Source organism: Hesperophylax consimilis, chromosome 15, assembly GCF_061612785.1.
Source record: "Hesperophylax consimilis isolate HC1 chromosome 15, BYU_Hcon_1.0, whole genome shotgun sequence".
Lineage (NCBI taxonomy): Eukaryota > Metazoa > Arthropoda > Insecta > Trichoptera > Limnephilidae > Hesperophylax > Hesperophylax consimilis.
Window position 1 is genome coordinate 31,530,458 of NC_142850.1, and position 24,406 is coordinate 31,554,863.

The following is a 24,406-nucleotide window of genomic DNA, read 5'->3' on the forward strand; positions in this document are numbered from 1 at the left end:
AAACTAAGTATCTTTGTAATCTCTCTATGGGCAAAATTTGTAGTGGGCTGTTATTATTTTTATCTACATATTAAGTAATCTTCTTAAATGAATACAATTTCCTTAACTTTGATGGCCGTCGAATCACCCTCACGCACTAACAAACTCATGAACATTGACCAATGGCCGTTGTGTGACATTAACATTGCAGACTCGTCAGATAGCTCATTAGACTATGGCAGTGCCAACGAAGACTCGGCTTCCGCTCCCCGCGACGATAGTCTCATTCACGCATTCAACGATTTCAACCTAAATACCCCCAAATCCGGTGAGGCTTCCTTCATCATTTGTGGCATTGGATATGACCTGAAGGCCGGCTCGGTTATATTGACCTCGGATATAGGAACGACGGCATGATGACTTTATATACTATACTAAAAAAGGGCATGTACATTAATTTGGAAATGGTGATAATACACATATAAATTTGGATAATGTAGCAAATATTTTGCCATATCTACTGATGACAAAGGGATTCTTATCATTATCTTCTATTTTGATGTTTTAGTTAATTAAGTATTTGTGATTGTTATGATAGATGTGTAAATTCAGTTTATTTATGTGATAAATTCCCTCATAGAAGTCTTATCGATTGAATTTAACAAAATAATAACAATATTCTAAGCCATTTTGGTGCTCACTCTGAATTAAATATGTAATCATTTTTTCTTCATCCATTTGCGGAATTTCAATGTCATTCTCCGAATAGTTGTACCTCTATTAAAGTTGGTTGGTTATTTAACTAGTTGCAGTAGACTATAACGTCACAGATGTCCTGGTTCCTAACAGTGTCAATATAACAGAGTTGTACTGTCTGTCCCTTTTAGTGATAATTCAATTGCTAGGTTATAACTTGTAATTATGAACACAGTATGCTTTTGCAACCTTAGATTTCCTAGCAATCAATAAAGGGACTCTTTTCCAGTATAAACATTGTTTCCTATTTGCTCTATAAACTATTAATATTAATGAAACAAAATCAGCAAACAGTGTTTATTAATATATACTGTTTATGTAAAGTTTTTTCCCCGGTTGTTTTTTGTTGAATAATTTGTGTCGATGGAGAGTATACGAAACATTGTTTCTTTGAGAAGAAGTTGCCCTTAATGTTTATATAATATTTTTTTGTCGACTCACCTGTGATTTTTCATCTGTATTGGTTTCCATATTTGTGTCAGCATTTTCACTAATAATATTGAACACTGCTTATAGAGCATGGAGCAATACACCATTTGGAATGCGTTTTACTAAATGTTTTCATTCAAAGTTTGTTTAACCGTTATAGCACATGTGTTGGAATTTGCACAATTTGCCATTGAATGTTTCTTAGTGACAAATGATAACGAGCTTTATTATATAATTCCTACCAATATTTTAAACTTGAAATAAGTTTTTCAATAATTTATAATAATATATCACATTCAAAGTGGTTTAATTTTTCGACAGCAAGCTTGTCATTCTATATTTTTTAATTGTTCTCCATTCAAAAAGGCAACATCCAATTATTGTTGTAATCTTATTATAATTTATAATATTCTTTATTCATTTTCTTTTCTTTTGATTTGTTTTAATTATTTTTATTTTATTGTTTTCCTTTCAATCGTTGCTTTGGGAAGCAGTCAAGAAACATCAAAAGGAGCCTCTGTTTTTAACGCCCCATGAAGACCACCAGAAGCCAGACTTCCAAAACAGCCCAGTGGGTGTCAGATGGCCTGATGATAATTCTGTACTGATCGACAACCCAGATTTACCAGAGCCTGTTTCGGTAGTACATGAAGATTCTCTGCCCTTGCGGAAACAGAAAGTTTTCAATATCTTGACGGAATCATTTGAAACACCCGATTCAAGCATCATCGGTGATCTCAATTTGTCAGCCCTTTTGAATACAAGAGATCAATGTGAAGTTGGGCAGGACCCGCTCAGTTTAAGTGCTGAAAGCAATCACTTTCATCACGACGTTTCAGAACTGTCAACGGCGCTAACAAAGAATGATGCCGTTTCTAATGTTTCATACGTTCTAAACAATACAACAGATATAGAACCCTGCAATGGTATTACTAAAGATGATACCGAAAACGGCAATTTTGTAATTGCGCAAGATGAAGGGATCGCCGTTGTGAATTCTGACGAACGTGAAGAAATTTTCAAAGTATCAGAAGTTTATGTCAAAGATTTGGAGGATAATGACGAATTCATTTTGGAATCTAAAATTTTGAACATTTCGGATTTTCTCCACAAGGATCACGAACTAGAAAGTGTAAGCAAACTAAATTATACATTTGATAAGAGCATTTCTTCTGCAACCATGAATAATTCGGAAAATGATGATCCTGAATTGCAGAATCATTATGTTTTGTCAAACTCGATTCATTTAAATAATGGTAATTCTGTTAACTCTGCGGCAGATATATCAAATAATTTTGTCGAGCATATGAAAGAGATTTCTGATGTCAGGAATAGTATTAATAATCTTCTTGCCGGTGCTAATAATTCTCTGCACTTGAATGAAAGTACAAATAATGTTGAAGACTCGAATAGCCAACCCGAAAACATTGAATCTGAAGGAATTGCTGTTATAGATGAAAATTCTAATAAATCTGTCAATATTAGTGAATGCCTTCCGACAGTGGATCAAAGTAACAGTTTTACCATCCAAAGCTCTGATGAGGCTTGCAGGAACATTTCTCAGAGCGGTGTAGATAAACTGTGCAATGCTGAGGAAAATAAAATTGAATCACAAAAAACTATTCAAAGTAGTGATAACTCTTTGCAAATTGTGGATGTAACATTAAACATCATCTCCACTGAGGAAATCCAAACCTCACATTCCCCTGAAAAGTTGGACTTGAATCAATCCCATAATTCAAGCGCAGGGTTATTAGATCCTTCATTTATAAATGAAGCTGATAGCATTATTGACGGGAAATATGATGGTGATGAGCCGATGGATTGTGACTTTGAAGTATCTTATGTCATTCAAGCCAATCCAGATGCCAACTTGCCTTTGGTAGATACAATCGGTACCATTACACAGCAGATTGATCTTGTTAACCCCTTTGAAACAAACTCAAATGTAGCCAACACACCAGAAAGACTTAATACAACTTCAACTCTTTCCAATTCTATTGTTGTGGAAGGTACAAATTCCAGCTTTGATGGGAAACCTCATCAGTGTGGTGACACTTCAGAGCCAATGGAATGTGATGAATCATTCATTACTGATACGGCAATGAAAAACATTATTTTAAATAACTCTAGTCCTGCACCAAATAATTGTTCAACAGAATTCAGTGGTTTCGGTACAAGAGCAAATGTATTTAACAGCCCAGTATTTGAGAAGACTTTTGAAGGAAATCATTCATTGATAGAAGATAATGCTTTCGGCGTAAGAGCAAATGTGTTCAACAGTCCAGTAGCTGAGAATATTGCTGAAAGAAATAATGTGTCGATGGAACATACTGGTTTCACTACAAGAGCAAATGTATATAATAGTCCAGCAATTGAGAAGACTTTTGAAGGAAATCAGTCTTTGACAGAAGCTAATGGTTTCGGCGTAAGAGCGAATGTATTTAACAGTCCAGTAGCTGAGAATATTGCTGAAAGAAATAATGTGTCAATGGAACCTAATGGCTTCACTACAAGAGCAAATGTATGTAATAGTCCAGCAATTGAGAAGATTGTTGAAGGAAATAATTCTATGACAGAAATCACCAGTTTTGATACAAGGGCAAATGTATTTAATAGCCCAGTATTTGAGAAGACTTTTGAAGGAAATCATTCTTTGACAGAAGCTAATGGTTTCGGAATAAGAGCAAATGTATTTAACAGTCCAGCAGCTGAGAATATAGCTGAAAAAAATAATGTGTCGATGGAAGCTAGTGCTTTCACTACAAGAGCAAATGTTTGTAATAGTCCAGCAATTGAGAAGATTGTCGAAGGAAATAATTTTACAACAGAAGTCAGCGGTTTTGATTCAAGAGCAAATGTGCCAAATAGTACCCCGCAAGTAATTGAGCGTTCTTTGAATATGGAGATCAACGAACCTTTGGTTAAGGCTTACGTTTGTAATAATAGCCCTGCTAAAGTGAAAGAGAATATACCGTGTACGGAAACAAGCGAAGCTAACGGTTTTGAAACCAAATCAAACATGTTTAACACTCCAGTGAAAAATGCTTCTGAACCACCTTCACAAAAAGGCATTACTCCAAAAGCTGAATTAACGGATAATCTAACTCCAAACAAAGAAGTGCTTGTTTCAAATGGTGTTGACGATTTAGAAGCAGCCAATAAATCTCTAGAGCTTAGCAGTTCAAATGAGAATATGGATGCAGATGTAACTATTACCATCTCAGCTCCTTCCCCTGATGAATCTAAAATTTTGCCTCAACCTGATGAGTTTTGTATTAACAATGGAAACTCAACCCCGGTGGATGACACTTCTTCAAATATCAATACGGAAGCTGACACTACTTTTGATACTGATAAATCCACTGAACAGAGTAGTGGTTCAGTCAGCTTTGAAATCAAAACCATCGACGCCTCATCGAATTCTATTCAAGCAAGCCATTTTAGTGCTCATCAAAATCTAAGTGAGGCGATTGCTATCCTGAATGGCACAGAAGCCTTACCAAATGAATTGGCAGATAACCATTTGATGGCAGATCAAGCTCTGGATGAAGCTTGTGATATTTTGGAAAGTATGAACAATTCAATCCCAATTGTGCAAAGAACAGAAGCTGAAATAAATGCTACTTTTAATGGTGATTTTTCAATGTCTCATGTAGAACCTTCAGAGGTCACCTTTGAAGTACAAAGCAACCCAATAATTTCTGAAGAATTGACTTCTAAAATTTTAAAGCCTACTGAGTTGGTGATGGACAATACATTTGGAGTTAAGGACAATATTGGAAGTTCTGTTGGTGATGATGAATCAAATGTTCCTTCGGATGTTATTAAATCGGTTGTTGCTGATAATGAACCAATTTTATCTTCAGATATAACTGTCGGTGATGATAAACCAATCGTACCTTCAGATATTATTGAAACTATTGTCGGTGAGAATAAACCAATTTTACCTTCAGGTATAATTGAAACTGTTTTTGTTGTTGACGAACCAAATATACCTTCAGATATTATCGAAACCGTAGTAGGTGATAATGAATCAAATGTACCTTCAGATATTATTGAAAACGCAGTAGAAAATAATGAATCAAATGTACCTTCAGGTATTATTGAAAGTGATTTTCTTGATAATGATTTGGATGGGTTAGAATCAGACAGTGACACAATCAGCGCTTGTTCTTCGGTTCCATCTGAATTCAATCCCTTCGAAACAAGATGTAAAATCAAGAATACCCCAGACCGGGAATTGGATACTACCATTACGGTTGATGCAAACGTGCCAGAGGTAGAAACTCCACTTGAATCTACTTTAGTCATTGAAAAGAAAGTTATTAAGAAAGACGTGAAAAAGGTGGCAAGCCAATCAATGAACCAGATGATTAACAAAACTGAAAATCCAGCCAACAAACCCGACAGTGTATCTCAATTGATGACTGACATTTTGACAGACGATCAATGCAATGCTAACATTTCATTGTTTAACATGTCTATTGCAAATGGCGACTTTGTTAAAAACTCTACGAATTTCAAGAACAATTTGGAGAGGATAAACGATATCTCCCCTGAAAACATTGAAACCACTCCAAAATCAGCCAACGTTGCCAGGAGCGACTCTTGCAAGTTGAATACATCCGATCACACTTTTGCATCGCCAGTTCCTCGCAGAGTCAATCAATTGTCCAAGAGGAATGCTAGTGTCAAAGTTCAGAAGGTCAAGAATCTCTCTCCGATGTCTCGGTGTGGTGACCTGATGGGAATGTCTCCTGTTTCTCATGACGATGATGAGCGAGACTCACCACAGGATAGGCCCGCTGATTTCTTGACTGGAGACAGCAACTTCCAATATTCTCATGTGATTGATGATGACATGGAGGATGAATTTAAAATGCCCGGGGAATGTGAGTTTTTTATAACTTTTCTTTTATTTTAACCCTTTCATTTTCATTTCTACTTAAATATGTATTATGGTTGTAATTCTATTCTATCGGCCTTTGGTAATGTTGTTACAGGTGCTTTTGTATCTTGCTTTTGTTACTAACACTTTATTTAGTAGACATTATGTGCACTGGTGATAGACAATCTTCTCTCCTTGATTAGCCAAATAAGAAGCCTTTTCCCTACTTATTTGAATCAACATTTCACAAGCATTAGTTAAATCCTTAAAAAAAATCATTAAAAAAAAGTTTCTTCAAAATCATAATAATTTTCCTTGAAAACTCAATTTTATTTACAAACGAGTGTGAAGGAAAAAATGTTGTTCATTTTCGTAACTGTATTCTTTCTCTTTTGCAAACAATTTTATTTAAATGCACATTCCTTATTTATTTATAATCAGTGTTTAAACTTTTTGGTAGGTTATTAGTATATTTCATATTTGTTTGTAGAAATTGAAGTAATGTCTTGTTTTTTGTGTTATTGCATACTGAATTATAACAAAATATGATCCAAATCCTCAGGTGATTTAAAAAAATTATTGAATCTTTTGTGTGTGTGTACCTACATTTTATTTCAGATAGACAATGTTTTTTCCAGGTGTGTAATTAGAAAGTACAGAGAAACATTTAATGTTATTTAAAAAAAAATTATACTGCCATTTATTTGCGCAAGTGATTATTTTTGGGAGAAGAATTTCTGTATTTATATATTACTAGTGCAGACGGTGTAGTGCTTTTATGTCCAACAGATGGCTCTCTTTTTACCTGTCACAGGTGACATCTTTATAATATAGGTATATAAAAACAAGAATATTCTAATTTAACTTTGTGTCAAAATGTCAAAGCAATCAATGAAGAACTTTTGGAGATTTAAGATTTTGATCAAAGGAACGGTTACATTTTTATTTATTTAGGTTGATGCATGTTGCTTTCAACAATTTAATTTAATTAAACATGGTAATGCCAATTTACCTTCCATCGTTAATATTTTATGAATGTATTTAATTAGTTTATTTTCTGAAGCAATAATAGGTCAAATTGTTGCATCAACTCAATCAACACATTTAGTTTAATTTTTAGCAATAGCGTTTCGTTAAAAGCCAGGGTCGTCCATTTCTCCATCCCTCATTCCCCTTACCGTCCCTCCTTCCTTTCTAGATCCCATCCCACTCGTCCCCAACCTGTTAGGAGACCCCTCCCGAGGGTTGGGAGCCGGGGACCAGACTCTATCCTCATTGCTCCAAGCGTTCCAGCTGTGGAACGGTGATGTACCACCACCTATTCCTCCCATGAGACTTCTTCACCAGCTAGGTAAATAAATAAATTTTGAAAACATTTTACACAATACGGGAAATGAGACAAATTAATGCAACTTTAGAACAGTATCACGCATAATAAATATGTTATTCGTAATTGGAGAAGGAAATAAATTTTATTGATGTATTTTATCAACGATAAACCACTCTTTAAAGAAAAGGTTTTCAAGATAATCTCTCGACTTTACAATATTTTTCTACTGCCATCTGTTGTTCAATGCCAACAACACTTTCTGGATCTGAGGCCCAAAATGCATCGTTATTTTAGTTGAGATGTAAATTAAGACGAGCAAACTTTTCTAAATACATAATATACATAAATTTTTTTTCGTGAATAAAATGAATGGTATAAAACTTATGAATCAATTTAGTTAATTATTGGATTATTTGTTTTATTATTTATTCGTGAGAAAATCACCTCAAGGATGCAACCATGAAAAACAATGTAATGAAAATCAACCTGCATAAAATAATCTTCTTACTTACTTATTATTATTAAACTTTTGTGTGTAGGGGAACAACTACTTGTTGCACCTCAAACAATGGGTCGATTTGTATAACTCTTCGGGCCTCAGCCATATTTTATTTTGACAGGAGGTCGGAGTTTTTCCGTTTTGCAATAAAATCCAAATAATTGGAATATTTCTGAATGTATTCAAATACTAAAAACTGCCTTTGAAAGTTAATAAAATACGCTTTGAAATTTTATTTTTCTAAGTAAAAATATTTTTTTGATATGTTAAAATTTTGATTGGAAACATAAAAAAAATTAAAAAAGCACATCTTATGTTTTTGTAACTAAAATTAATGATAACGAAAAAAAAAATATATACAACATACCCATTTTATTAGACAAATGTATTACAAACGTTATTGTCATCTCACTTTTTGTCATTTCATTAAAAAAAAATACATTTCGTTTTTAACCTTTGGTTTCATAAAAGTGCACATTTTGATTCTTCTGCAGTTAAAATTTAGATTTGAATATAAATTGTGGTGTTTTCTCTTTCCAACACCGTTTACATCAGATTTCTCATAATGACAGTAAGGGAGATACAACGATTTCTATGAGACAATATGACTTTTTTATGTGTAACCGCACAAGAGTCCCAACTGCTCCCAACTGTCTGGATCCATTGAGACTATGGCATCCCCAATTGGAGTATGCTGTGAGGTTGAAGGTAATGGGGCGGGGAAGGAGATGAGGAAGACGAAGGTGGGGAAGTACCTGGTTATTCAGATCTGGTCACCAAACAAATTTCAAGCAACATTTCAATTCTGGATAGTGATACCAGGGCAATACTGAGAGTATCTTCCACTCTGGAACGTGCCGCAAATATACATATATTATTTGAAATGAGTAATTTGACTGTTCCCACTTGTAATGTGACCTGTTCCCAAAAGCGAACAAATTAGCTTGAAGAGATAAGTAGCGTAATGTATAGAGCTTTGGAAATACTTTTCTATAACCGCCATTGGATTTAAATATTATTTAAGATTTTCACGTCCAAAAGTATTTTTGTTATTTGTTTTGGGGGTGTTATGCCGTGTTGCGATAACACATCTGCCCTGATGATGGACACTGCAATGCTGTCCGAAACGTTGGCTAAAGAAGGAGTAAGCGCAACACGGCATAACACCCCAAAAACAAATAACAAAAAAAAGTCATTGGATTTTATTAAATTTTCACAAAATTTATTCGAATTCAAAATTATTAACATTCCACACTCTTGTTTTTTATAGATATTACTTACGGATATTATTTACGGATATATTATGAAATGTTGGGGGATGCTGGGTAATTTTAAGGAGAACAAATAATTAATCTGGCTGTTGAAGAGACCCATGTTGGAGGAAGGAAACAGAAAAGTTAAAGTCAACAATTCGCTAGAAGTTATTACGATAACTTGTACTAAAACTACACGTTTTCTTGTGATAAATAATAATGTTGGGCACACATTTGGCATACCTCACTGCTATGTAACGATACAGTTTTATAGAAAATTTAAATTTTTAATTATTGGAAATTTTCGATAAGAAAGTGCGTCATTTTAGGTCATCCTTACTAAAACTTATCCGCTAAAACATTTTTACTGTAAGTTTATCGGTTTTCTCGCCCGTGTGCGTCAGTGTTATTACCAACCCATGCTTTATAGTTTCCTATGACGTCATGCATCGGACACACTCCCATCCCATTGATTTCAAGTTACGCCCACTGCAGCATTTTACTAAATAACCCCAAGAAGGAACCTAATCGAATCGTTTCCAAAATGTAAACTAAATCCACTAATCTTGAGGGTATATCATCTTTTCTACAGATTGACATAGGTACTTATCTCTAGGGAGTTTTGCGTGTGTGGATTTTGTGGATACAAAAAGATCTATCTCTTTTTGACCTCTTGCACTGATAACCTTTTCGATCTGTAGACACAACATTATTGATGAATAATAATTGTATAATGTCTAATGCTTTTTCTTATCAACGTACAACAAATTCCTAACATAACTAGTTTTTTAAAATAAAAACTGTCTGTGGATAAACAAACAGACTAGAGTAAGGCCTGGCCAAATTACGAAATCAGTACTGTCGCTAAGTAAGCTTCACTATTTATAACAATAACGCTGTTTACTTAATATGCTTGCGGTAAAACTACACACAAATTGGCAGTAACAACAAGTATCATCATTTGCTAACTATCGCTGCCCGATGGCACTGACTTGATCACGTGACACTTCTAAATCCGTCGCGCGCCAAGGCAAGTACTCTAGTACTAAGTTCATAAGCGTGTAGCTATTAGGAACCATCTTACTTTAATTTCGCCTTGGTCTGGATTTAACCCACGACCCACGAGTATTATGTCGCGTATAAACATGACAAAATTTCCGCGAGCCGAGCGACCGCAAACGGCGCGAACCGCTGCTTGCGGTTGCTTTGTTCCTTTCCTGTAATTCTCGGCTCGGCTCCGCGAAATTTGTCCTGTTTATACGTAGCATTGGGGTACGTATACATTTGCGAACCGTACTATTACTTACGGGAAAGGAACGAATCAACTGCAAGCGGCGTTTCGCGCCATTTGCGGTTGCTTCGTTTCTTTCCCATAAGTTGAGATTCAGTTCGGCAGTTCGACTCGCTGATGTATACGTACATACATTGCAGACATTTGCACATCGCCTCATTTGGGCCAATTCCATCCCATGTCAGCTTATTCTTCAACAATGCCAATTATTATTTTATATTCATCGCTCTAACTCGAAACTAATACCATTTACAAAATGTGTTATTTCAGGCCATTTTTTGAGATGCGTATTCGTGTTTAGGTTTCATAAAACTAATTTTAACAACGTTAGGGTTCTCGTTGATTTCGTAGCCGTTTTGTATCAGTCGAAGAAATAATCCAGGAGATTGATCTACCTAAAGCTTTTTAGGGTAATCTTTACCCAAAACAATGCCTTCAATCATAATAATGCATAATTTCAAAATGTGTTTGGTTTGGTTTCATAAATAATCAAATCACTAAGAACGGGTTGTTTCACGAAATTTGAACAATTCATCAAATTTCAAAGTTGATTTTCAATTTTTATTATTATATCATCATTGGCCAGTTGCTTCACAAAACTGAAATCACAACAGAATTTTAATAGAACCTTCACTTGATATTTGATGAATTGTTCAAATTCTGTTTGTTTTATAACCGCGCATAAGTAAATTTATCATTTTAAAAATCTTCCTTGGGTACGCGTGAATGTGGTTAAAAAGTAGGACAATTTGCGTATTCATCACATTAGAAACGAAAACATAGGTGCAATTTTTAATACGTAGGTACATCTACTTGAATTTCACTTTTGTTCTCAAAACTTTTTTGTGTTGAAAGCATTTAAAAATACGTGTATTATAATTTAAAAAAACCTTGTTTTTTACGCGTTGATTATTGACATTTTTTTTAGATCTTCAGGGCCCCAAAAAACGTTCGTTTTTTTTTCTACATTGCTGTTAAATACGCCACAAAATCCGTTTCGTATGATATATATTATCTTCATATAAATTGAGCCTGTTTATGTTTGTGATCGCAAAACTCGAAAAGTAGTCGACCGATATCGCTGAAAATTTCGAAGTTTGTTCTTGTTAGTGCCAGGAGTGTTTAGAGAGTATAGTAGTATTATAACTTTTTTCGTCTGATCGTTTTTTCTTGCGCGTAATGCTACATAATATACTACGCGAGCCGAACTGAACAGCTTGCAGTTGCTTCATTCTTTCCCGTAATTCGTGGCTCGGTTAGCGTTTAAGTTCGCAAACGTATACGTACCCTGACACGGTCATTTGGTTAGTCACTCAATGTCACCCACGACACGCTTCAAGAAAATTCGTGCACATACAATAATATTTTTATTTAGTTTAGAAGGCTGATTGATGGGTAATTTTTCTTCTTTGTGGTTAACTTATATTTCCCTTGTTTTCGAATTCGAAATCTCTATAACGGAAAGGTACCCGCCTTCAGTTTGTCGGTGATGGCTTTTGCAATGTTCTCCAAAGTCCCAAAATGGCGCCATTTCCGTGTCATATTAAAAAATTAAAGACTATTCACCAGTAATGTACGTTCCAGAACGTGAGCGTAATTTTGAACGTGTCCCAAAGAGTCGAGATACTTTTCCTTCTTGTTGTCCTTTTGATCCTGCGAAAGCTTTTGGAACCATTTTCGATTAGATTTTCCTCATCTCCAATTCATTAATCAAAATCCTACGGACGGTTGTGTCGTAAAAGTCAAATTCAACGATTTCCCGATCATTCTGACCGTTGACCGATCAGAACTCGCTAAAATCCCGATACTTGGACATTTTCATCAGTTCTTGCAGCTGAAGGCCTTAAAAATTAAACACCTGAAAACCCGGGCCCTTGACCAAACATTGTTTCCATACTTCCATAGGTCAGGTCATAGGTAAGTAAAAAAAAAATTGTAATCGTATATATATTCGTAATGTATTAAATTTCAAAGCAATTTATTCAAACGTTGCATGTAGTCTTATTACCGCAATGCAGAATGGCACAACCTCAAACCACTGAACACACATTATCCCAAGAAGTGCGAACTATACCGATTTTAAATAAATGATTCCACCAATTCTCATAAGATCTTTCGGCTCCTAGGCCTCAGACAGGCTAATTAAATTGACCTGTTCAAGAAAGAATTTCGACGTTTGTTTGATCGATTTCACCAGAAGCAAGGAAAAATTGAGTTTACTTCGGGCACACAGACACGCCCATAACACATTTCTATCGGGTTTTATGCTCAGTGCCTCCAAACTGATTTGGCTGAAATGCAAAAAAAGACGGGTAGGTACTTACCTACCGAGACGGAATTTAAACGCGGATAATTAAAATACCAAATTATTGCGGCGCTGGCGACCTCCGTAGCGTAACGGCAGAGATATTGCGACGTTGAGTCGGGATGTTGCGGGTTCGATTCCCGCCGCAGACGGAAAGATCTATCACAGGCGCTTGGCCCAGTGGTCGCTGGTTCGAAACCTGGCGCAGAGCAAATTAAGTTTTCTGAATATCATTTCATTCACATAATTTATTTAGGGAGGTGGCGAAGTACCCGTCTATTCAAATCTAGTCACTAAACACGGTTCAAGCCATTTCAAGCAACGTTTAAATCCTGAATGATAGTCTTACACCAGGGCGATACTGAGAATATCTTTCACTCTAGAAATTTCCGCAAATGTGCTATACATATATTATTTTAAATGAATATGTTATGAACAGAGATGTGCAAAATGGGTACCCAAAACCATTTGAAATGCAAAATGGAAATGGGTCGAAACTTTTCTATTTGAAAATGCAAAATGCAAAATGGTTTTTAAAAAAGCATTTCAAATGCAAAATGCAAAATACCTATTTTCAAAATGCATTGAAAATACAAAATGGTTTCTCAGGTCAAACAATTAAAATAATTATAGAATTTTTAAACAGTTTTGTCATTTAATAATGGAGATCAATGTAGAACAGACATATTACATGATGGTAAATCAAAAAATGCCGCGACTACGGATTATGAACCACAAAAAATTTGCGCGGGACAAATGTTGCCAACGTAAAAACATAGAAACTGCTATCTAACATTTTATATTACAGCGTCATGGTCCCATGTTCAGTATTTTTTAGAGATGTTCCGACTAGTCGGCGACTAGTCGGTAAAGCCGACTATCCGGCCACTATTGTAGTCGGCGATTAGTCGGCGACTAATCGGCAAAGAGCGCCGACTATCCGGCTTCTTACGTTGTATGTATTTCTCAATAATATGAATGCGGGGGAACTACATGAAATAAAAACCTTGATTATATATATTTTCTTTTTATAATCAGTCTTATACATTAAAAAATGTAAAGCAATCTTTCCTTTGGTAATCACTTTTTAAAATTACTTGCTTGTAAAGAAAACATAATTATGACATTTATTGAACAAAATTAGTATCTATCCTAATTAACATAAAAAACAACCTAATATCTTCTTATCTTCAATGAACATTTATAAGTATTTCTTATTATTAAAATAAAAAGTAGATTTTTTCAATTAACAAACTCAGTTATATGTATTAAATCAAGATTGTATGTACAAGATGCACAGTAATATATGTATATATTATATATATATATATATATATATATATATATATCACACCGCCTATTTGGCGACCAGCATGGGAAAATATGCATTTAAAGTGGCGACCACCGACATTTGGCGACCGATATACGGATGCCACTTTGTTTTCTCAAAATTTTTACACAGTTCAATAATAGATGTCGTTACAAGCATCTCAGCGAAATTAGTCCTGGTCGCCAAATTGGGCTGGGGGTGCACGTTTTCGAATATTTAAGTTCCGGAGTCTGTCGCCAGGCAGCTTGGCGCTAGGTGATATACACAGCCACGTATTCCGCATTTTATTCCTGGCCTTTAGTGGCGACTGGGTATGACGAATTCTTAATTTCACAACAAGCCTTTAGTGGCGACTGGGTACGACGTATTCCGCATTTCATATCTAGCCTAAAGTGGCTACCTTTCATAACTAGACTAAAATGGCGACCGTGTTCGACGTATTCTGCGTTTTATTCCTAGCCGTTAGTGGCGACTGGAAACGACGTATTCTGCATTTCATATCTAGCCTGTTGTGGTGACCGTGAAGGGTACGTTTTTTTGCATTTCATAGCTAGTGGCGACAGGAAACAATGTTGCCGGTTCGTTTCAACTCGCGGTGGCTGGTTATTTTGCGACGTTGCAGCACATGTTTTGCCAGTGGTCCCGAATGTCTTACTATTTCAAATGTATCTATTTTCAATTTAATACCGAGTATTGACGTCTGTACGTTTTAGAGTTTATTTGGCGACCAACCATTTTAATGTCTTGTTTACATACAGTATTGATTACTGTCGATTACTGTCGAAAGCAACTCGTTCTAAATAGAAGTTAAAAAGCACAAATAGAAATTTAGAAGGTGGGTATGGGTAGCACTTCCCTGGAAACCATTTAATGACACAACACCCCTGACATAGGCCACACCAAGTGGTTGGCTACGTTTCGTGATTTAGCAGATGTGTCTGTTTTCATGGGGTAATGTTTGCCCGGGTCTGGGTGGTGGGTGCGATGACTGTTTACAATCGGTTACCGCGGTCAGGGCCGCTTGGTAATGCCGGGGCCTGAGCCTCAGACTGACGACTGAGGGTGTGCTGCCTCATCAACTAGTTGGGCAACTGTTGTGCCGGTTCGTGACCGAAACGGACCCAGCAACAGCGTTCGGGGACATTTGGGGTGACCTCTCCAGCCGGATTCTCTCGGCTCATCGCCTTGCGCCGCAATGGGTGGGTTGGGTTCATACCAATCATCACTACTGTCCACTATAATCCCTAGTTTACTACACACCCCTCATACCCTTTTCTTCCCAGACCTTCCTTTCCCTTCATAACATTGCAGAAAAATGTACAAATAAGAAAACAATTAACTGGTAAACATTAAACAAACAACCATAAGGAACTCCAGTCCATTATTTTTATATTTTATTATTAAATTACAGAATTTTAATTCTATGGTATCATCTTCTTTGTATTCAATTTATTAAAATAAAAAAATTAAAAAAAAATAATTTCAATTTCTCTACAAAGTCTCACATGGCGTCTCCAATAATACTAAACAATAGGTACGCATGTACCTAACAACTGTCTTTACAATACAATCACCTTTCTGAATGCTTCTGGTAATACTGGCAAGTATCTCAGATTTAAAGTAAAATACAAAATGATCATACAAACAAAAATAAATAAAACCGTTACATTGACAAGTTGGCGGATAACAAAATTCTTATTATTAATTCATAAATATAAATAGCATACTAGGGTTGTACTGCAATTATTTGTCATAAATTCACAAGTAATAAACTAGTTTTATCGATCTTTTTATAGTTTTTTTAAATCAAAATCGCATTCCAGGTTGTACTCCTAAGGGTAAGGCTCATTAACAATTTATTAGTATGTAATTTTATTTGAATAAATGTTAAAAATATAAAAATTGATTATTTTTTCGGTATGGAACGCATTGTTGTATTTTACATTGTTTTATATGGGAAAAATTATTTCGCAACGAGTGTTTCACATAACGAGTAAGATTCTGGAACGAATTAGTCTCGTTATGAGAGGTTCCACTGTACTTATATAACCACCCTTTACAAAATAGTTTTATTTTTATTTATTTACTTATTAATTTACGCCTTGAAGGCTTTTACATGAATACACGTTTACAAGGATACTTTATCAGGATCACAATATTAAGTGTATATAATTTAGTACATAACACTTGTTTAATTTACATATAAATGACATGGAACGTAATATTAGTCATTCTTGTTTCTTATTTCACGCGGATGACATGAAATTATATAAATGCATTGACTCCGTAGATGACTGCAACCAGTTACAGGAAGACATTAACAAAATTGAACAATATTGCGAAAACAATCAACTATTTCTAAACCTAAGCAAATGTAATGTCCAATTAATTATACTTACAAATTAAACCTTGTACCATTACAATGGGTAGAAACAATCAGATCTCTTGGACTAATACTACATTCTAAAATTTTATTTAAGGATCATATTGAAAATATTTTAGAAAAAGCTTATAAACAAATGGTCTTTATTATAAGCATAGCAAAGACTTTCCCGTAGCACACACCCTAATTATGTTATATGTCATATGTAAGGTCACAACTTGAGTTCGCCGCAGTCATTTGGAATCCTCAATATCAAACATATGTATATTGATCGTATCGAAAATATCCAAAACAAATTTATAAAACACCTATCATATCGCTTTAGTGATCATCGGTTTGACCCTTTCGCTTTATATAAACGCATAAAAATCTATGATGCTTTATTCTTATACAAAATCGTGAACTGTCTTGTTCGTTCATCATATCTGTTAGAAAAGATTGCATTTCGTTGCCCCAAACAAAACACCAGATCGAACGATTTATTTAGAATATCTCACTGTAAATCCAAATACGCGCAAAACTCTATAATAGGACGTATGTGTGAAACTTCTAATACCTTACGAGATTTTCAACTTGAAATCAAATAAATTGCAACTCACTAAATTAATAATTAATAACTAAAAATACTTTTACTTTTGGGAAAATTATACTATTATGTGGAGGGAACTTTACTTCGTGTGGAGTCGAAGATACTTACGAATCTTTCAGGAAGGATCATGTGTTCAGTGATGAAATCAAAAGTTCCTCGCACATTTAATAATTAATAAATTAACTGATTCGTTTGTCTTCCGTAGTTTGTTTTATTATTTTCAATTAGTACCTATAACCATGCGAAAACTGTATCTTTAATAATATTATGTACTTCTTTAACATTTCATGGAATTTAATTGGTCTATAACATATTCATGTTTATTGTTATATTTCACTGTACGACTATAAGTTTCCTAAATAAATTTAAATGAAAAACAATTTTTAAAAAATAAGGTGAAAATAAAAAGTAGGTACAATATAAGTGGGTACAGAGTAAAACAGAAATAATAATATAAAAGATATTGAACATGACGTTAGCAATGTAAATATTTTTTTCGGAAGATGCAAATTTAATTTTACTATGGTTCGGACGGTGATATAGCGGGTGGGACTTCAACACTTCTAATTTTAAGCTGCCATATAATGTTGGAGATTTATTGCTTTTCCTACTTGAGATAGACAATAGATAAGGGTTTCAGTAGGTAAGTAGTTTACCTAACACTTAAAAATAAGTCCTAAAAATGATATTTACAATGCAACATTTTAGAATTTCATAATATAGTTGTAAGACACCGTGTTTATAAATATACCATGCCAAAAATATTACTGTACTTTACAATATAAGGCTATGACATTATTTGTGAACATGTGAGGAAATAATATATGTTTTTATGCTACTTTTAAAAACGAAATGACGAATAAATATAATTCTTATGACAAAAACTATTTGGAATAGGAATTGTCGCATTCCGGAAAAAACAGATACCTAACTGAGTTTTGCAAATATTTTTGTATTTATTATTGTGACGGCTGTTTCGGGGTTCAAGTACTTATAAAATTTCAGCTACGCCACACGAAGGCAACTTATTTATATGATTTTATTTACCCCTTCAGTATTCTTATTTGTATGATGTTTTGGTGTTTTATTAACACACTTTGATCGGGTTATTTTTTCGCCGGCAGACCGCTGAAAATGGGCGAAAATAAAGGTCCCGTGCGAATTTCTTTAATTTGTTTTAAATCGCTATATCTTCGAAAATAATGGAAATATTTTAATAAAATTTTCTACATACTAACTCAGCATACCCAAGCTATAAAATTTCTAGCCGAAAACCAAGTATTATTTCTAATGCAACTTAATAAATCGAAAACAAAATCATTGTTGGGTCATTAGTGTTCAATTTTTAAAGTATAAACTAGGTTTCAATTTTATAAAATTACAAATTATTATATTTTCACCAAGCCCAAATCATTATAAAAACAAAAACAATTGCCACATCACTAGTATCGTCAGAGTAACACATTATTACCCATTCAAATACCACGTGTGCAATTGCCACCCAAAAAACCATCGGAACATGCTAATAATATTGGTTATTTTTTAAAATGAAATTTAAAATAATCTCCTCGGAACACAACCGTAGGACAATTTGCTTTTTAAAAACTGCCATGCACTTGTAAATATTTATTATGGTCCGCCTTACTGTGTTCGCCGATACCTGCTTTTGTTATATGCGCCAGACACTCGGTAGTTGAGTGGGTGCGGAACCGAGATAGAGAGATTTGTTTCGAGTTCCAGGGACATAAAAACTCTCGTTCCAGGAATTGAACTATTATAATAACAGAATATGTTATCTAAATTACTTATTTCATTGTACTTCAAACGCAATACCTATCAAGTGTCAGGTGTTAATAATATAGGTCATTTTAGTTGAAATATCGATGTACACAAAAGACTCCAAGATAAATACTAAAAAAAGACTTGCATTACAATTTGATAATTACGTACGTATAGTTGGAACCTTTACAGAGAGATTGGTTTATAATATTCATATAAAAACATCGGATAATTTCTTCTTTTCTGCCATTGAAATGAGGCGGGCGCAGAAGGTAGAAATACACTTCCGACGCGAACGGGAAGAACTACCCTTCCCGATTAAAGTGTGTTAAGCTAGCTTGGAATGGCTTTAGCTGTGTTTGGTGACCAGAACTGAATATCCTGGTACTTCCCCACCTTCCTCTTCCTCGTCTCATTCCCCTCACCTACCTTCAGTCTCACAACATTCCCCAATTGGGGATAGGCCATAGTCTCACTGACTCCAGACGGGAGCGATTGAGACTCTTGTGTGGTATTCAATTAAAAAATGTACTAATAGACGTAAAAAGTAGAAGAACAAAATAATATAACTGGAAGTGGGTGTACAAGCGTCCTGAGGGGTTTTACATGTAGGTAGTACAATATTAACATCACAGAAAGTTTTAAAACAAAGTAAAGTTAGTAATAATAAAAATAAAACTATATTAGATAAACAAATACAACAAACAAAAATTAAAATAACACAGCAAACAGAGAGGTTATTAATTTTCTTTTGAATTAACTTAATGTTTATAAGGTAAGGTTTATGCATAGCACAAAGGATTGCAAATTATTATAAGCAATAATTATTGTAAGGCTGCGGTTACACTTGGAAGTTTTTTTTACCGTAAGTGAGTTAAGGCAAAATTATCTATCGAAACGTCACCTATAAAGTGACATGCTGCCAATGGGACTCGAACCCACGGCCTTCTGATTACCGGTCAGCAGCTCTACTTCTGAGGTATGGCGGCTTATTTAATACCCGCCAAATTAGTCAATGTGTACTTAGTGTTCTGCAAGCAAAATTATTGCTTATTAATTTTTTTTCTTACCTGAAAAAACCAACTTCATTTTTGTAGGTAAAGGAATTATAAGTGCTTAATTCTCCCACTTAAGGGCGTCGAGATATATGTCTTGATTAATTGACTAATTTGGTGGGTATTAAATAAGCCGCCATAGTTCAGTGGTAGAGCTGCCGACCGGTAATCAGAAGGCCGTGGGTTCGAGTCCCATTGGTGACATGTATTTTTTCTCGGGAGCTTTTTCAATTTGTAAGTTTTTTCTCTTACAATAATATTGCTTATAATAATTTGTAACCGAGAGGTTTACAAAAATCTTCTTTAATCATGGTTATTATCGGTTAAACTTGATTAATCTTAGTTTATCTTGGTTTATCTAAGTTAATCTTGGTTAACTCTTAAACCCTACCTGGGGTACTGGAGTACCCCACTGATGTTTAAAATATCAACAATTTCAACAATATTGCACTGTTGCAAAAATCGCTCTAGGTAATCTACTCTCGATAATTGGCGCGTAAGTACGTCAGTAAGCCGTAACCGCCCGGCAAGTGTTTTCGCGTCCACAGGTGTTCCGGGGTACCCCAGTACCCCGTGGTAGGAATAGTGTTAGTTCTTCCTTCCAGTTATACTTGAAGTACTGAAGTTGTTTTTCGACATTTCTCTGGTAAGTTTACACATTATTTATGATTTACTTTACTTTGTGATAATGGTTAGAGTACAGTGTTGATAGGCAGGGCTTGCGCCCAATAACGAGACATTCATGGACTAATAATGTGTTATGAATGTAATGAGAGTGTATGCAGTGTAGAGAGGTATTGTTTTCAGATATGGCATCCCAGACTCGAAGTCTTGTGGGGGGGGGGGGGTGAAATTGCAGCCGCTTTGTTGGTTTCTGACGACGAAGAGCTAAACCTAGGAGAAGATTCAGAAGATGAGCCCGACGGTGTTCCAAGGATTTCCGGAACCATTTTGAAGTAGCATCTCACGAAGACGGTGATCAAGATAGTGTAGAAGAAGATGAAGAGTATTTAGTGCCTGACAATGACGGGGCTGGTGTGCTAGATTCTCCATTAGTTCTGTACGGAAAAGGTCATAATAATCGACATAAGTGGACTAGTGTTAAGCCTTCTCGCTCAAGAATGCCTCGCCGCAATATTTTGTTGCACCCACCTGGTAACGTCTTAACAGAAACCTGACATGTGACAATTGGTTCACGTCTATACTCACAGCCAAGAAGTTACTGGAAAAAGGTATAACATTAGTTAGAACTGTAAAGAAGAATAAACGAGAAATTCCTCCTGTTTTCTTGGACACTAAAAATTGAGAGAGATGCACATCAATGTTTGCCTACGACGGACCTCTCACACTTTTGTCGTATTGTCCTCTGAAGTCAGCTAAGAAGAAAGTTGTAATCATGCTGTCCACCATGCATGACAGCCCTGACAAGGATTATTAAGTGTACCTTCCATAAATAATACATTTCTATAATAAAATCAAATGCGGGGAGGATGTGTTCGACCAACTTTGTAAGAAGTACTCGACGTCCAGGAAGATCAAAAGGTAGCCCGTGTGTCTCTTCTATGGGTTGCTAAATGCCGTTGGTGTCAACTCTTGGGTCTTATTCAAGCTGTCAACTAACATTGATAAAGAGAAAATAACCAAGCGGCGTGAATTTCTTAAGAGTTTGTCAATGGCACTCATAAAGCCTCATAGGAGAGCAAAATTACAATAACCAAGTTTACCCCGGGATATCAGAGAAACTATACATGCAGTTTTGAATATTCATAATGAAGATCATAGGGCGGTCCCTGATAATCCCAAACCTGGTTGCTGCTGTTTTTGTCCGCGCACAAAGGACAGAAAATCTCGATCTGACTGTAACACTTGTCGCCACCATATTTGTGTTGACCATCAATACAAAATCTGTCCTTCATGCAACAACAAAAATGTCTTTTAGTATTTATTAATAAATTTTATTGTATTTTCTTATTACTTTGCCATAATGAAAATAATTTTCAAAAAAATATCAAAGACTTTTATTTTATTATTTTTTTTTTGCGCGGGGTACTTCAGTACCCCGTGGTAGGAATAATTACATTCCCAGAGTGGTAGGATTTAAGAGTTAATGTTTTGGTAGTCTTAGTTAATAATATGGGTATTCTTTGTTAGTAGCCTCCATACTCAAAAACTAAATACAAAAAACAAATATTAATATAAGTACACTGATGCTCGAACTCTGAATTTTGTAAAATAAATGGTTAAGCAACCTAACTTTTACTATTGTCTAATTACCTTGTCATAGTTACCTAAGATTATTTTTGAGAAATAGTTCTTTGCTAATTAGCGCCATGCACTAGTCACCAAACCTGCTGGAGTGTTATTTATTTATGCGACAATTTGTGTTTCCATTTTTAATTTTGTACCTGTTCATGTATGGGATTTCAGCACTGTGCAATGCCGTGTACAGTTCAGACTTAATGAATCCACCCATAAGCGACACTTTGAACTTAAACTCTTGTCTCTAACTGCTCAAGGAAAACCTCCCCTCTGCGGGTGTAAAACACTCAGCCAACCTCCAATCATACAGATGAGGTTAAGGAAATATCCGAAGAAAGAGTTGACTTTAATTAGGTAGGTAGGCAGCTGGGCAGGTAGGTACATTGAAAAAAATTGAAAAAATCGTCATACATATCTTGCAATACCTACTTAGTTTTAAGTAGTGCGTATCTCTATTTGATAGCCTATTACTCTTGGAATTATTTGACATTTACGTGCCTGAAAACTTGAGCAGTAGGTAGTCGTCATCATGACACGAATTGTTCAAGATACCAAACTGCAGAATAGATTTTCAAGCATAGCATAGCATGACAATATGAATTTTTCTATTGAATAATATTGTAAAAACAGTATATATATTTAATTACTCTAAATAACCTCAAAACTTGGTTCGTATACCTACCTGTATTCCCTAATGTGTTTATTGTTCTACATGAGAAATATTTTACGTATGCAAATTGCATTGTGTATATATCTACTGATTAATCTATTGATCAATACATTATTTGAGTAATTGTGGAATGATTTGCCGGCCTCTGTTTTTCCTCCCTCATGCATCATGGGTCTCTTTAATACCCATGTACAGTCTTTCCTCTCCTCAAAAAGACATGTTCAGGCCCAGAAGTAAATTATATTCCTCAGGGCCTCAATGTAAAAAATGGGTTTAAGTAAAGTAAACATTTTTTTCCTGCAATAAGTTATATCTTAGGCCCTTGAAGTGGTTTTTCACAAACACTCTACAAATAATCAAAATATTTTTTTTACTAGGTAGGTAGTTCCTACGTGCTTAAGTGTGAACAGTGTACACTAAGGACGGGTTGTTTCGGAGAATTTGAACAATTCATCAAATTTCAACGTTCATTTTCGGGTTCTGTGAAAGTCCTATTCAAGTTCTGTTACTATATGATTGCAGGCTAGTTGCTTGACAAAACTGAAATAAAAACAGAACTTGAAAAAATCTTTCACAGAACTTGAAAATGAGCGTTGAAATTTGATGAATTATTCAAATTCTCCGAAACAACCGGTCCTAAGAGTGCATAATAATAATTGGATAATATTTGGAGCATCGTATTTTGAAAAATCACCTCATGGGCGCTGAAACTATGGTATGGTGATACTATGGCATATCCTTACAACGACACCCTTCGAGGATTTTCAGGATTAGCATAACTGATGAATTAGCAAGTAACCTTCCCCAGGACTTGTTGAAATTACAACTAGCTTATGGCAGGATTATTCGTTTATTATATCTTAAAATATCACGTGACATTAATATTTTTTCAAAGACAGATCATTTATTTCATCTTATGTTGTTTTTTTTAAATGCCACACAATAAAGTCTTTTACAAATTTAGGTACGTTTTTATAGGTAAGTTGTGCAAAGTAGTATGACAAGTTTAAAGTACATAATATAATAATAACTGTGTAAAAAAAGTACATAAAAAATAAAATATGATACGTAAAAGATAGATATAATAGTACAATATTCTTTAATTGGCAAGTTGAAATCTGGGTAGCCGTCTACGAAGATTTATGATGATAGAGAAATTATTATAAGTATTCCAGCTATTCTTTGAACACGTATCCTCAGTGATTTTCATATATTATTATGAAAAAGTGTTATTACACATAAAATAAATAAAACAATTTGTTGAGCACGAGACCACAAAAAAATTAAAAAAAAGCTAATAATCATGCGACAGATATAAATATATTAGGAAGATGGCCAACTATAAAACAGATGGATAACTTTTTTTCAAAATAAATGCAAAAGATATTATTATTTGTCAGCATAATTCACATCGAATAACGTTATATGATAATAACAGGATATTATTGTAGTACTTATATTATGTAATCATTACATTTATCTTAATAATCTATGGCTTGTCATTGAAGTAAAATCATGTATTATTTCATAGTGCTTTCACACAAACAAAAGTATTGAAATCCGTAAGTCTAAACTTAAACTTTAGGTTGCACAGTTTACACCCGCGCT

At 34.7% G+C, this 24,406-nt stretch overlaps 1 protein-coding gene and 1 non-coding gene across 15 annotated transcripts in view; both read left to right on the forward strand.

The window, feature by feature from the left end:
* LOC149417633 (uncharacterized) overlaps nt 1–24,406 on the forward strand; it is a 143,188-nt gene that overhangs the window by 54,481 nt on the left and 64,301 nt on the right. For 6 of the 14 annotated variants that reach the window (XM_089640461.1, XM_089640464.1, XM_089640463.1 and 3 more), the window contains 2 exons: nt 191–307; nt 1,659–6,059. The exons of 5 other annotated variants lie outside the window; for them this stretch is intronic. In XM_089640461.1, the coding sequence (XP_089496587.1) occupies nt 191–307; nt 1,659–6,059 (4,518 nt within the window). The remainder of the gene's footprint in view (nt 1–190; nt 308–1,658; nt 6,060–24,406) is intronic. 3 more of the 14 variants (XM_089640468.1, XM_089640466.1, XM_089640467.1) reach the window with 1 other exon arrangement.
* TRNAT-GGU (transfer RNA threonine (anticodon GGU)) lies at nt 20,002–20,073 on the forward strand. The gene has a single exon. It is a non-coding gene; the product is annotated as a tRNA-Thr (tRNA).